At 39.0% G+C, this 16206-nt stretch overlaps 1 protein-coding gene across 7 annotated transcripts in view; it reads left to right on the top strand.

The window, feature by feature from the left end:
* LOC146647793 (receptor-type tyrosine-protein phosphatase mu) overlaps positions 1-6247 on the top strand; it is a 162636-nt gene extending 156389 nt beyond the window's left edge. For 5 of the 7 annotated variants that reach the window (XM_085388656.1, XM_085388655.1, XM_085388654.1 and 2 more), the window contains 4 exons: positions 1035-1160; positions 2475-2638; positions 2827-2962; positions 4723-6247. In XM_085388656.1, coding sequence (XP_085244782.1) covers positions 1035-1160; positions 2475-2638; positions 2827-2962; positions 4723-4776 — 480 coding nt within the window. In that variant the 3' untranslated portion in view covers positions 4777-6247. The remainder of the gene's footprint in view (positions 1-1034; positions 1161-2474; positions 2639-2826; positions 2963-4722) is intronic. The other 2 variants (XM_085388653.1, XM_085388651.1) reach the window with 2 other exon arrangements.
* Positions 6248-16206: the final 9959 nt, after the last annotated feature.

Genomic DNA, 16206 nt, shown 5'->3' with positions numbered 1-16206 from the left:
TTGCCAGATTTCCCAGCCTATCACTTTGTTCTCTTCCCCAAAAATAAAAGTTGAATGGTGACTATTTTGACCCACTGGTGGAGATCCAGACACGTTATAGACAAACAAGTGCAGCTATTTAGAACAAGACATCCGCAGAGTGATTTAAAAGCAGTGTCAGCGCTAAAAGTGGTACAAAACTACCCAAGGAGACAGCCTTGAGTGGAAATGGGTGTGGCCACAGACCTTTTTTAACTGTCTCTTGCAGCTTCAGCCTAAACATATAAAGTTTATTTGGCTGGAAATGATGTATGTTAAAAGGATGGAATAATTTTGCTGAAGATGAAATTTGTCAAGTTTGTTGGTGTGAAATGTTTAGCCGCTTGGGCTGTAGGAATATACCAGAAAAAGGACAGGAACAATACATTTCTTTCATCAAAAATACAGGCAATGAATTATCTTTCCATCAATCAATCTTTTGATGATCTTGCCTTTGATGACATTTTTCATCTTAGACATGAATCAATTTTTTTAAACTGCTTTTAAGGAACAAAGAATGTGCATGTTTTCTAAAGAGGGGCAAAAGAATTACCCAAAGATTTTGAGAAATTTCAGTTGGATTTGTTGAACAAAGGGTTAGTTGATTAGGAGAAAGCTCCCAAACTTGGAGAACACCTGTGTTTAGTTTCTGCAATATCAAAAAAAAAAATTTTGTATTGAATGTTCTCAAATTTAAAAAAAAATGTTCAATGTTCAATTTTAAAAAGAAAAGTACTTTGTATTGAATGAATTCACCTCTTTTGACTCTGCCTATTGTACCGTGTCACTTTGCCTTCAGACTTAATTTTTTTTTTTTTTTTTTTTGCAAGTGTATAAAAGGAGCTGACATCAGAGTCACAGTCTTTAGTCAGTATAGTTTGGATCTGAAACTAATAAGTCATCTTTCCTTTTCTTGTGTTTCCCTTTGTTGATTTGTCTGCGTGCTGGTGTACATGCATTTCTCTATATGTGTGTATGCGTGTGTGTGTGTATGTGCACATGCCTATTTGGTTTAGTTGTGCCCACAGTACTGGCCAGAAAACGGAGTCCACCGCCACGGACCCATCCAGGTGGAGTTTGTCTCCGCTGATCTGGAAGAGGACATCATTAGCAGAATATTCCGGATCTACAATGCGGCTCGGGTACGGTAACACAAAATGGACAAGCTACAAACAAAAAAAGCATTCTGTGTGATCAGCCTGATGTGTAGTTGTTGGGTTTTTTGTGTTTGTTTTTTTCTGCTTTGCTGCCCATTTATTTGTAACTTTTGAAACTTGTTTGTCTTCCCTGCTGTGAAGCCAATTTATTCTGTGACTGTACACCTCACACGTCCCACTCATACGTCGGCCTGTCCGTTCAAGCTGTGCAGAGGCAGAGTCATTGTGCTCTTTAACTATGCCACTGCACCAGTTGACTGGATGGAGGTGTGATTGCCACAAGTTAATTGTCTCTTAGACAGCTTGAGAAAATTGTCACATGTAGTTAAAAAAAAAGAAGAAGCAGAAAACAGGTTTTCCCGTCAATTAACACATTTTGGGTTGAACAAGAACACGGCGATGCTGAACAAAAACTACCAACACATACTTCTTATAAGTGGAATCTAATGTATCCGCAGCACAATGTGCAACTTCTTTTTAAAGGTGACAGTTTCATTTGCATCATTTTTGAAGTGGCCAAAAGAGGATAAATTATTTCATGCAATGAGTCAGAAAAATCATAAAAAGAAAGACATTTGCTTTTATTTTGTGTCTCTCGTATCATCCTGTGACACCCTAGATTTATTTTGAAGTGAGCCCCATATTTAAATTATTTCTAATAAAGAAATAACTCTTGTTTTTTTTAAATGATTTAAATAAATATCACAAATCTAGTTCACTTGCATTTTTCTGGAATCGTGAGCGAACCCTCAAAGAGAGATATCTCACAACATGGCGTGTACTGACCCTTTAACTTTGAGCTACCAGACATCACTGCACAGACAGGCACCTGACCCATGCCGGCATCACCTGCAGTCACCTGTGTAAGCTGTTTATCCCAACAGCCTGCTCTCTGTTGTCAATAATCGCTCCTCATATTAACGTGCTGTAACATCCTCTGGCCGGCAGAGGCACCTACAGCATGTTAAGTGCACTACAAGCTAATCACACATGATCGCGGACAAGTGTTATTGATCGATATGTCTGAGTGTGATTTAGAGTGTCTGTATCCTAGATTGCTTAACTATCTGTCTCCAGCAGCAACTGTGCTCATCTATCACCCTGTCTTATCTGCACGCTTATCTCTTCAGCGACTCCTCGCGCCCTTTAACCATCTCTATCCAGCCTCTGATGAAGCTTAGCTTCACCCTCCCTGCATCTTTACAGTCTGATTGCATCTTTATACAACAGCGATTAACTCCCTCCCCCCTACATATGTGTATTAACCTGGGATAACTGTTGTCCTTCCCCCCCCTCTAGCCTCAGGATGGCTACCGGATGGTGCAGCAGTTCCAGTTCCTGGGTTGGCCCATGTACAGAGACACGCCCATGTCCAAACGCTCCTTCCTCAAGCTCATTCGACAGGTGGATAAATGGCAGGAGGAGTACGACGGGGGAGAGGGACGCACTGTGGTCCACTGTCTGTAAGTTTCCAACTTCATTCCCTGCTGGTATTAAAAATGAAACATCTCCACCTACTGACTGAAAGCCTTCACTGCATCAAAACACACCTCAGCCCTTTGTGAGCCTTTAGTGTCAGCTTTAGCTTTCTTTTTGAACTCTTCTTGGATGACTTTGAAATTTTTAATTAACTTTTTTCTCACAACCATAGGAATGGAGGCGGCCGCAGTGGGACATTCTGTGCCATCAGCATTGTGTGTGAGATGCTTCAGCACCAGCGCTCTGTGGATGTTTTCCACGCTGTCAAGACACTGAGGAATAATAAGCCCAACATGGTGGACCTACTGGTGAGGGACACTGCAGGAGCTGAAAACTTGATATAAATGCAGTCTTCATAAATCAGAATATTGTTTTAAGTTTCTCACAGTACCAGTTGGGAATCTACAGCAATCTAGGTATAATGGCTGAAGAAGCAGAGAGAACAACATATTGTCTTTCTGCGCGTCCAAACCATCTCAGCCTTGGCTGTCTAACTTTCTCTCCAAAACACTCAACCTGTGCCGCCTCTGACGTACTCTTTTCTAAACTTGTCTGTTCTGGTCACTTCCAATAAAAATAGCAACATCTATACCTCTGCCAGTTCATCCTCCTGTCTTCATGTCAGTACCACCATCTCCAAACCACACATCATAGCAGGTCTCACTACTACCTCGTAAACCTTCCCTTTCACTCTTGCTGCTACTCTTCTGTCAAAAATCACCCCTGATATTCATCTCCACCCACTCCACTCTGCCTGCACTCTCTTATTCACCTCTCTTGTTCGCTGTCCGTTGTTTTGTACGAATGACACCAGGGATTTAAACTCATTAATCTCACAAAAAAGTAATTAAAAAAGCTACTTTCAGTTACTGCCTTAACTACATGGTGTCAACACAGCAGTGTTACTTTCAAATATTTCATTTGGCTTTACGCCCTTCCTGATATTTCCCAGTTTGTGTGTCCTGGGGCCTTTCACTTGTGCATTACAACTGACAGTGGACCTTTATGTATGATATTTTGGAACTAAAGAGCAAAATTATTTTACTTAATTATGACTTCAATAACTAACTATTTTGAACTTTTCATCTGATGCCTCCTCTCTGTAATGCGTGCATCAATGAATTCAATTCAGTTTTATTTATATAGCGTCAAATAACAACAGTCACCTCAAGGCCCTTTATATTGTAAGGTAAAGACTCTACAATAATACAGATCCCTCAACAATAAGATGACTCCCTATGAGAAAGCCCTTGGCAGTGACAGTGGGAAGGAAAAACTCCCTTTTAACGTGAAAAAACCTCCAGCAGACCCGCTCTGTAATTTTAACTTCCTCATTTTGCAAAGCTAGCTAGTGGGCTGTCTTGGATTATTTGAATGGCTACTTCTGGGCCCGTGAGTCGTAAGTTTGACAACTCTCAACATAAACTGTGGCAAGATGTCAAAATTCACTTATATTAATACAGCTTTGAAGCCTTCGTCACAGAAAACATCAAAAATCAGGAATCAAAAATCAAGAGGACACACTAAAAACACTCAGCTCCGGACCATATTAAATCAACTCATATTTATTTAAACGTTTTCCGCCAGTGGAAGAGGAAGTGATGCGTTATGCTGCTGCTTGTTGCAACTTTTATGAAGAAGTAGTATCTGACAGTTAGTTTCCTCTGCCGCTGAAGATTGTGAAGATGGTGATCGCACGATTAGGGGTCCATATATCTGCATCTGTGACGCGTATTCTATAGTGACAAGCAGTAAAGCAATAAAGTCAATACCTTCTCATCCGCTTGAATATGTCAGTTATTTATTAGTTTCAGTCTGGTGCAGAACTGAGATTGTTTAATGTGCCGAAAGCCTCGACTTTAAAGTCCCATTGATGTTTTGTCAGAGTTATAGGATTTAAATGGTATGATTATCAAACAAACAACAGGCCCTTTGGGAATAGCAAAAATCCCCAGAGGGCTTGTAGTATTCATTTATGACTTAGGAGACACTAACTTTATGACTTGGGAGACTCAGGCCAACTCCTGCACATCTCTAATGCCTCTGTCTGTTTCTTCTTTCCTGCTAGGACCAATACAAATTTTGCTATGAAGTGGCACTGGAGTACTTGAACTCTGGGTAACTTGGAGCTACCGCACCCAGCAGGACTTCTTAATTCGGGACATTACAGACAACTGCAGCTCACATGTGTGCATTATGCTAAGAGTGTGTGTTACCGACCCGACAAGAGTGACGTGCACACATGACCTCCTTTGACCAGCTCTCTTCCCTCTTCTTCTTCTCGATCTAGATGGGAAAGTTAGCAGAGTTGTACAGTGTTAAATATCACAGAATGTTTCAGTCACTACAAGCTAAGGAAGCCAGCAGAGGTGCAATGAGTTTTTTTTTTTATTTTTATTTTTTTTAATCCTCTGCAGTGAGCAGCCTTCTCTCTGGATCCCTACTTTTCTCCGTCTCTGCCTGTAGTCCCGTGGTTGTTGCCTTGATCCGCATTGGACGACAAGCACTGAAAACACTCCAGTTTTCCGTGGAATGCGATACGCTGTACATAATGTAATGTGTCCATTTTAATCTCTCAGATTTTTGTTTCATGCAGTTCATTATTAAAAGTCATTAAATGCAGGAGCTCAAAGCCTAAATGTTACTAAATGTCCTGTAAATTTATGACTTTCGGATGACTATTGCTTCATACTGTATGTTGGGGACAGCTGGCTCACATTTGCTTACCTTATTTCCTGTGCAGGGATCCAAAGCTTTATTTGCACTTCCATTGAATTTCTTGTTGTGCATATTGTACATATTTCTGTAGATTATTTATTCGCGGTATGTACTTTTTTTGTGACTCGCAAGTAAGTGACAATCATATGTTCTATAGGTTTGGTTTATTGATTGTATTGTGTGCTTTTTTTTTTTTTTTTTTCAGTCATCTTGTATGACGGAGCAATTCCATTGTAAAAAAGAAAACAAAACAAAAACAAAAAATGATTATATAAATGTATCTACAATATAAAAGGTGGATTATCTATTTTTGCCTCGTTTCTAAGGGGAGCTGGGGAGGATGGCATTAGGGGAGCATCTGTTGGAGAGATGAGGGCACTACAGGTGCTATCCAATGTTAGCTTTTTTATTTTATTTTTTATGATGATGATTTATCTTAACTTGTTTATATATCAGTTCAGTTTAAAGCACAGTCGCATGAATATTAAGATAGTTTGGTTGGTTTTGAGCAAATAGACGATGCCCATAAGGTTTCAGAGGAAAAAGAGATTACGGTAAAATGCTACAAAAATATAATATTAGCAATGATTTAATAGTTCAAAAGCTAATTATTTTTCTCATTTTTCACAGTCATCCCTAAAATGCTTTTATTAACGCGTTGGAATAGAATGGTTATATTTTGGGAGTCTTTATATACGTAACATACTGTGTGTATACAAAATAAAGATTATTCAAAGCCCTCTTAATAACACACAAATCAGCTGTGACAAAGCTCACTCTGAGAAACTTGTCATTTCTTTATTTTAACCTCCTAGGACCTGGCGTCCACATATCTGGACATCACATTTTGGGATTTCTAGACCAAAATACCAAATTTTTCTCTACAAGGGCCTGATATCCACTTACGAGGACATTATACTGCCACTGTTCTATCAAAGTTTCAAACGAATGTCCGCATATGTGGCTCTCATTTTTCTCAGCAACAAAAATTAGGTAAAACAAAAAAATCTGGTAATTCTTTGTTTTTACATTCATCAGGTCCCAATCAGCCCAAATAGCAAAGGAAAATTCAAAATGCATCCCATGAAAGAGTTCGGGTCTTAGGAGGATAATATGAACTTCTGTCCTGTACATTCATGGTCATAACTTTCATGAACTTTTGTGCAGTTCGTCCCACATGAGATCTCCTGTGATGGGGGGGAAAAAAACACATATTTTAAAAATCTGTCAAAAACTTCTTTAAAAGATTTACTGTATTCACCAAATTAAATTCACATTTTTATACACAGAAAACATTCAAGCATAACATTCAGCCGCTAAAACAATTTTTATGTTCAGGAATGAAAGTAAAGATCTGTAATTTGGCATAATTGTTTTTTGTAAAACAATTGAAAGTTTATGGATAACTATTTCATGTTGGTATTAAAAATATTTCAATTTAAGAGCTTCGACATATTGGAGCATTAAGATTTTTTTTTTAATGATTTTGGTAATTACTGGTACTGTTAATTTAATGTAACTGTGACATAAAACTTACACCGGGTTGTAGTCTAATAACTTTAAGCACTCTATGTGAAATGATGCCAAATCAAGTTTTTGTAGTTTGCTCATGTTTATTAAAAACAGCAGAGACAAAAACTGAAACATTTTAGTTTCTAAACAAAATGAAACTTTGTTATTGTAATCTTGTGTTATTTAGTCTGCATCTGTTGATACAGTAGAGTGCTGTGCAAAAGCTACCCCTTATTTCTTCACATTTTACTAAGAAAACTAGAAATACATGCAGCAGTTTATTCAAATATGTGCAAACACACATGGAAATAAGTTTGAAAGTGTCGTTCTCCAACAATATTTCGTATGACCACCTTAATTTTATCAACACAGCCTGAACACACTCAAAGGTTTTCTTGTAATTTGTTTCAGGACTAGTTCTCCAGGCTTCTTGAAGGACATTAAAAGCTCTCCTTTTAGTTTTGGCTCTGTTTTTTATTTATTTCTATTTTCTGTTCTGTGTTAAGATCCCACACTGCTTCAATAATGTTGAGGCCCGGGCTCTGGAGAGGCTAGTCCATGATTGATGTGTATTTCTATCCAGGTATGTTTTTACTGCACTGGCTGTCTGTTTGGGATCGAGACACCCCTGAGCTACAACAAATGGCTGAATCTTCTCATTTAGCCTGTGCACACGCTTCTTTTGAAAAAAGTTCTTTTTGAAACATTCTTTATATTGAAATAATTTGAGAAGTTGAATTTAAAAAGCAAACTTTCAAGCTGCTTGACACCAAATTTTCAGCCTTTATGCAACCTGACCAACTAGAAAAAACCTGAGTTTGTTTCCGTTTTAATCAAAGCCTGACCTAGAAAAAGCTTGTCAAGTATTTGCCGCAGTGAGAACATTCAAACGTATTACGATGGGTTTCAGAAAGTTAGTTCCTTTGCTTTTACATGTAAAAGTCGACTCGCCTAATGGAAGTTAGGCAAAATGTTTGCCTCACCATATGTTAGAATGATCTGTTGATAAATGGCATTGATTAAAATAAATACATTATTAACATAAATATCCAAAGATACTTGAGAGCGGTGTTTCCAAATCTTTGAGGATTTAGGGGCAAGTGTCATGGACATCCAACGTTACACATCTAAGATAATTTCAAGTAGAAATTCTTGGTCATTATTTATTCACTTACAATGAAGGTTAATTTCATCAGGACAAATCTAGTGCCATTAATGTCTTACAAATCTGGAGCCCTGGTGCACATTTGTGCCTTCTGATTCATTCTTTTGGGTCTTTCTCCCTCTAGTGGTGTCCTAGAGAAGTTTTCCAGAACTTTTAAAAGTCGTTCATTTCCTGGCCTATTTGAGTTCAGCTATATGAAAGCACTAAACACAGTTTTTCTAAACAAAAAAATCGCTAAATGTGGGCACAGATGCAGATCACTTTCTGTAAAATGGCCAAACGGAGCACTGGCCACTGGCACTCCAAGTGTGATGAAAAACTTTTAACATTAAGGGTGTGTTTGTTGATGTTGGGTTTGTTAGTTTTTTTTCATTTACCAAAACTAGATCCAAACATTTTGCTTCACAGTCTTGGTTTATTCTATTATTAAATAAACTATAATTAAAAGATTGCTTAAATTAAAAGATTACTTGTAATATAGAAATATAAAGATTTTACTACCTTTGCAGTAATTTATGTTTTTGCTGAATAGAACTAGTAGTTGATAAAGTATGCAGACATCCTGTACGATGAACAAATATTATGTACTATATCCAATAGATATTTGCAGAATGCACCTACAGTACAGATTTTTATCAAATACAAACGAAATACTGAGGAAGAAAACATGAAGTCTTAAGTCTTTAAAAGTCTGAGAATGAAGGCTTGGTGTAATAGTCGTCTGACTAAAGTTAAGCTCTTTTTGTATTAAAATATCTCTGCAAACAATTTTAGATTTGAGTAAACATGAAATCTATCACACACTCATTGCCTCCATATCCTGTACCACATGATTGCGTTGCACAGTTTACATGTGGCTGTGACCAGTTCAACTGGATCAGTTTAAAGGCTCAGTTGGGTCTAAATTAGGGGAACATCAGGCACTGTTATAAAGGTGGTCAAAAGAACGCACGTTTGCTTAACTACCCATATTTTTGAGGCATTCAGTGGGTTTCACAAGAAACTAACAATCTTAAATAGAAGAAAAAGCAGAATAATTCTTTCTGCTTTGCACTTATGGGTCATATCCACAGCGCTGTAGGTGAAGCGATCAAAAACGTTTTGGCTAATTATAGACCCTAAAGTGTAAAAATTCAAAGCAGGGATCTGAACTCCTGCAAACAAGCCAATGGCCCCCTGCTGGGAAAAAGACCCTATCCCGGTGTCCACCCGACACAGACTTGGAATCACTTGTGTCAGCAGTTGTGGTAGTTGTTGACTGTGTGAGCTCAAAATGACAAAATAAGATAGTAACATGACATTGCCTACATGAAACCAAACTGTGTTTCTTACAATTGTGGCCTTGGAACTATTTCTTTTTTACTTTGAGCCCAGTGAACTTAACAAGCCTGTCTAATTTATTCATTTCCCAGACTCTTGTTTCTGCCAAAACATCATCATTAAGCAACAGTATTAAAAAATAGATAAATGAACTTGTGTGTAATAAAGCACAAGCTGTGTTATTCGACTTTTTGTAGACATCTTTTTTTATTGTATCTTTGGACTGGTTGTTCCAATGCTCCAGTAACTCTGTTTTTAACATCATAGTGCTGTGAAGTGTTGGTAATTCCCTTTGGAAACGTCTGCATGAACACAGACCTAGATTAAAAAACAAAAAAATCTGGATTAAATGGTCAGAATGACTATAAGAATGGGAGAACCCTGACTCAGTCTGCAGGAGGGTTCCTCAAAGTATGTCTAGTAAGACTTCGCTGTTGGGAGTTTCCCATGATGGACTCTGACTGAGTGTTTCTTCTTCACTCACCTATTTCTCATTTTTGCTGTTTTTACTCTGCATTTAACTATAAGTTATTTTAAATGTCTGCCTCTCTTCCACAGTGTGTCTTTTGTCCTGTCTTTATTCCCTCACCCCCAACAGGTTGAGGCAGATGGCTGCCCCTCCCTGCAGTGGCCCCACCCGGCAATACTGTCCTATGTTGGTAATGATTCTAATAAACATGAGCACAAGAGAGAAGCTTCAAACGGATTGTCCTGGACTTCAAAATCTTATTTGGTTTTCATTTGTCCCTTTATTCAGTGATATCAACCTTAATAGCAGAAACTTAAGTAGGCATATAGTCAAAGGAGCTTGCAAAGAAAAGCGTCTGGACTTCTTTAAGTTGCTTGAATACGTTTCACCTCTCATCCAAGAAGCTTCTTCAGTTCTAAGGTCAAATGATTTAAACCACTGGGGATACTCCCACTAGGTTTAAATCTGGAACTCCCCACCATTTAAATCTGGGACTCTCCACCATTTGACCTTAGAACTGAAGAAGCTTCTCGGATGAGAGGTGAAACGTCTTCAAGCAACTTAAAGAAGTCTAGACGCTTCTCTTTGGATGGGGATGGGGCAAAGAGCCACAGCACAGTTATGTTAAGGACCAGGGGAAAATATGTAGAGTCATAAAGTTCAATGAATGTGGTTTATGACATATATGAGCCACTAAAATTCTACTTTTACATGGTTAATAACAGATTTATAAATTTGAGCTGAAGGTTGTGAAAGCTGTATAATTTTCTGCAAGAAATTATTGAAAATTAAGACAACATAAAGTCTTATTCCTTTACACTAGATCTTTTTTTATTTTACTTCCTGCAGTGATGCAGAAATTCAAACAACGGCATTACACGTGCCAAAATACCTTCGACCACAAGAGGTCAGTCAGTGGTTCTTTTAAGTTATTCTACTTCTCCCTCTCTGCTCTTCTGAAATAAGGTTGCTTTAACTGAGCATACATTATGCAAACATGATGCATCTCTTGGTAATTCTACAGTTATTAGTCCCCGAAATAAAGCCTTGGCTAATGAGCAGCTTGCAATATTAAAAACCAAATGCAGTTTCCATGTTTCCTCCTTCATGTACTACAGAGTAACAAACACAAGACACAACAACATCTCTGTTCCTAAAACGTGTGATATTTGGTTTTAATTGCCTCTGCAATCACGTTTTTTGTCTCTGAAAAGCCCCAGCAGCTCCTCAAAGACCGTCTCTTGGAGAAAAAGGAGGAAATCTTTGGCACATCTTCATGGAAGCTGAAGATCTCATCTTTTCCTCTTACAGAATGTTCCAGCTGGTCTGGGCCTGCAGGCACTGTGGCACCAGAGATGGTTTCATATTTCACTGCAAGAGTGCTGGTGAATTATTCCTGTGTTTATCCATGGAGACGGGGGAGCTGACGAGCTAGAGTGAGGAAGGGAGGAAGAGGGAAGAGACTCTGGGCTGCTCCTGCTGCTGAGCCTGTATACGAGTGGAGCTGCTGAGGGAGTCAACACCAGATGCTTCCCGAGCTAATGTCCAGAGGCAAAGGCACAACATATGGAAACGTGAACATGGGAAGTAATCTGTCCAGCAATTTAAGCAACAGTGGTCAGGACCATTTGTGGCCACAGAAATGAATGGAAATCCAAAATAAGAGATAGGTAGATTATCTTGGCAAAGTTCATGAATGCGCGCACACACACACACACACGAGTCAAAACAACCAATGGGACTCTAGTGACTATCAGTACAGTACAGTATCAGTGAGTATTAGCACTCAAAAATCTATCAAAAAAATAAGCAAGAGAAGCAAAATCTCCAGAAAGAGATTTATAAAGTGTACAGACAGAAAAAGATGCCAAACTATTACTCAAAGCATCAGAAACACTAAAAAAAAAAAAAAAAAAGCAAGAGATATATAAAAAAAAAACTATAAAATGATCAAAACCACATAATTACAGAAATGCAACTTGAAAACTATCAAAATAACTGCAATGAGATGTAGAACAACTACAGAAAATCAAATAAAGATTCAAAGAAACACAAAGCACCAAAGAGATGTAGTAGTTGTGATCTAATGACTCCAAATCACCACAAAGAACATATTTGCCTTGTAGAAAAGTGAAAGAAAGGCACAAAAAGACGCAATAGGTGCACAGAGTGATGCAAAACAAACACAAAGGGAGGCAAAAGTACACTTAAAATATCAAGAAACATCTAGAAAGAATCAAACCACCACTAAAGAACATAAACGAATAAGAAGTTATGAGTAAAAAATGTATCTTTAACCCAAATATCACATAATTTTTACATTTTCTAAACCTGGATTCAAAATCAAGGTTGCAGCTGCAGCCATGTAGGCCTGCTTGTCATGGCAGCACTTATCCAAGATGTAGAGCAGCATATGCTGTCAGCCGCACATCATCAGTGAAGTTCAAGAGCAGCTAATGGAGGGAAGTCTTCACTCTGTTTGTGAAATGACCTTTAAACCTCATTTTTGCTTCATTTCAAACATTATATTTCTTTGAAACAACTTTGGCAGTTAAACAAAACTGAATAGAAAGTCATTTGTTTAATTTTGACGATGTTTGCTTATTAAATTAAAAAAAAGAATTAAAAAAAATTACGATGTTTGGATGTTGACACTAATGATTCAGCATTTCTGCATATGTGCAATAGATGAAAAGGAGGATATAAATGGCATATAGATTTAGAATTACGCATACTGAATTTGTTAGCATATTATCTCACACCCAGTCTCATCTGTGCTGATGCAACAGTGTAATGAATAACCCCATGAATAATTAATCACACTGCAATTGCCTATAAAAAATTAAGTGGTGTACTTTCTTATAATCGAGATGCTCACTGAATTTCATCCAAGTAACCCTGCACATGCAGTCCCACATGCGCTACTGCAGAGTTTTGCACACGTGCGTGCACATCCACACACATCCACACACACATATGCAGCACAAGTGCAGAGTCACATACAGGTCAAAGGGTAGCTAAAGCAACTGGAGCACAACAGCCTGTTTATATCTCCGGGGACGAGATTATTCTCTTTTTTTTTCTCTTGCTGCCTTCATTGCTTTATCATCCACGCCCCCTCCTTTGCTTCACTACAGCGAATAATTGCAGAAACCGGACCGTAAATCTCCGGGAGTGCAGAAGAGGACAACCGCTTAACTTATCCCCTCTTGACTTTCCGTTCTACGTGTTTGAAGTGACTGCAACAGAGAGGCCTTCAGGTATGAACTGAACAAAATCTAAAAATACATGATGTTGAAATTCCTAATCCTTCCTTGTTCTCCTTTGGAAAATCGTGTAGCAGCTGTTTTGAACTGTCTTCATTGTATTTGCTTTTGATTGCAGCCCAGTGTTTTCCAAAGTGGAGCGAGCAATCAATCAGTGGAGCAGCTCAGCAAACAAAAAGAGCACCCCTGTTGAGCTCTCACATCTGAGACAAATCCATATCTCATATTTCCTCCATTTTCATGCAGATGGAGGGCAGAAAGGGGAGAGTAAGATGTCTCCGCTCTCGTGACACTGTTCCTATTACTCTGACAGTTTGATGTGATTGCACTGTCAGCCATTGGAGTCTGCTGGTACTTTAATATTCTTGGTTAGCTGAGCTGGTTAGATGAGGAAAGGTTTGGGAAGCAGTGTTCCTGGGCATAGACTCATCATACATATTTCAGTAGCTTCAGACTACATATTTTAAAAGCTTCAAGCTTAGTGTCAACCCACAAGTGAATACCATAGTTTGTTGTAAGGCTGGCATATTTCTTTTTTTTTTTTCTTTTTTTTTTGCTCTTTTGTTGTAGTTCCAACAAGCAGCAATGTTGCAGCAGCACCCACTGGTTTGTGATCCCAGATTTTCAAGCATACAAGACCTCGAGATACCTAAATTCCTCCACTTGGGGGCAGCGACTGAACCCTGACCCAGAGTGGTCACACTGACCTTTTCCAGCCAAAAATCATGTCCATTGACCTTGAGATGCTAATTCTCTTTCCCACCAATTCTCACTCAGCTGCAAATCACTCCAGTGTAAGCTAGAAGCCACCACCTGCTCAAGCCATAAAAGTACGTCATCTGCAAAAAGCAGAGACGAGAGCTTGAGGCCACCAAGGTGAGAGCCACTTGGCTTTGCCTAGAAATGCTGTCCATAAAATTTATGAACAGAATCAGTAACAAAGGGCAGCCCTGCCAAAGTCCAGCACCCACTGAGAATGAGTCCAACTTATTGCTGGCAATACAAACCAGGCCAGACACCGCGATACAGCCATAGGATACCCCAAGGGATGCAGTTAAATGCCTTCTCAAGTTTGACAAAATACGTCTCAACAACTCCCAGAAGGATATGTATTCTAAACTGACATTAAACACATGAGCACAGGGGCAAAATCCCCCAATAACATAGCACCTGGGATCAATGGAGCCTGGAAAAATCTTCACAATAGTGAGATGGTAATTCATGGAGGAATCCAGAACACCCCAGACTCTTTCCCTGTGGGTGTTAAGCTATAAAAAAGAAAAGCGCAAAGCGTGTCAGATTGGTGCGCTCATTATCTTTTCTCCACTTTTCCACTTTTTGTGAATAATATTTGTGCAACAATTTTTTCGAAGCCAGAAGGGACCTATTTGTATGAAAAGGCACTTTATACTGTAGGGTAAAGAATGTGAAATAGAAAGAAAACCCCAAAACTCAGATGACCCCCTATAGACAAGCACTTAGCAACAGTGGAAAGGAAAAACTGCCTTTTAACAAGAAGAAACCTGTGGAAGAGCCAGGCTCAGGGAGGGGCAGCCATCTGCCCTGACCAGTTGGGGGTGAGGGGAAAGAAAAGAAGAGAAAAAAATTTCAGTGGCCATTAACTGGGATATTCGCTTCAGAGGCTGTGACCATTTAAATGTGTACTTTAAAGCAGAGCACCTAACTATAGCATTCCATAGGTATTAGTTGACATTTGGAGGTGGCCACCAGTGGCTATTGCACAAATTGCAGGTTTTTTTGTACTTACTGTACTTGCTTTGTGCTGCCATATTTAATCCTTTTCACCCCTGACACACACACACACACACACACACACACACACACACACACACACACACACACACACACACACACACACACACACACACACTTGTGTTTTTTTTCACATTTTATGACAAAAATCCTTGGGACCCATCAAAAGCAATCTAATTTCCTGTAACTCAGAGGCAAACCGATGACTTGGCCCCTATGTTGCCGTGGCAGCCAACAGCCCCACTCTGCATATGATCAGTCTGTTGCCATAGCAGCCCTGTGGAGCTTTCCTGCCAGTCAGTCTAACAGAGAAGACGAGTGAACCAGCGGTGCCCCCATCCAAAGAGGCCTGCATGTCTTCATCTGTTGCCATGGCACCGTAATAGCATTCTGGATAGATTTGGCATGGCAGGGAGTCACTTCCTTTATCTTCCAACACATTATATTGAGCTGAGCTCTCTTACGTTCAGTACTTACAACATGGTGAGCAGACAAAGGGAGCCGAAGGGGGAGAAAGTAGATGTCAGAAGACAGAACGGATCTCTGCTTAGATGTGCAGTGTGCTCATCGGGTGCTAATTAGGAGATACATTGAGATGGTGGATGTTAGAGACATGCCTAACAAGGTAGCCTGGAGTGGACGCTCCAGCTGACTCACTTTGTATCAGAATGAGTGGATATGTGGAGTCATATCTAGTGCAGTCACGGTGAGTATGTACCAAACCAGTTTAAATATGTACAAGCAACAATAGAGCCAGGGATTTCATAAATCCAATTTAAAGGCAGTGTTAGGAATATTTTTATGCAAACATGACATCAAATGAGAATGCGAACATTATGTGACAACGTAAAACAGGTTTTTTGGGGTGTGATCGATATCTTACAAGTGATGATTTTGGTCTAGGATTGCTGCATGCCTGTTTCCTGACAAGCTCACAATATCAACTTTAAAAAAACATGATGATGTAACTGGGGCACTGTTTAAGGAAAGAAAGGTGTTTAATTTTTTATATGTATTTTTTGTAGCTTTGAGCGCTAGAAAGGAAATTCTAATCTTCCCTGTATTGGCCTGGATACAGTATAAAAAAAGAAAGAAAAAAACATAACACTATGGTTATTGTCCGTGAGGAAGCGAGAAGCCTGTGCATTTTTGTATATGAGGATGCCTGTAAAATTAAGGGTGAAAAATGAAATATGATTAAAAACAGTGTTTTCCCAACAGCTTTTTTATGTGTGAAGATAAAGTCTTTGAGGCTTTGTGGTTTAATTACTGACAGTCAAAGCATGAAAGGTGTATTACATAACTGTTCACCTTGAGATGGAGTATTGA

The sequence above is a fragment of the Rhamphochromis longiceps genome, linkage group LG18 (genome assembly GCF_057381845.1).
Source record: "Rhamphochromis longiceps isolate RC_006_pf linkage group LG18, R_longiceps_female_GT1.1, whole genome shotgun sequence".
In the NCBI taxonomy this organism is placed as follows: Eukaryota; Metazoa; Chordata; class Actinopteri; order Cichliformes; family Cichlidae; genus Rhamphochromis; species Rhamphochromis longiceps.
Note: the sequence above shows the minus strand (reverse complement) of the source record. Positions and strands in the feature narration are given on the sequence as shown.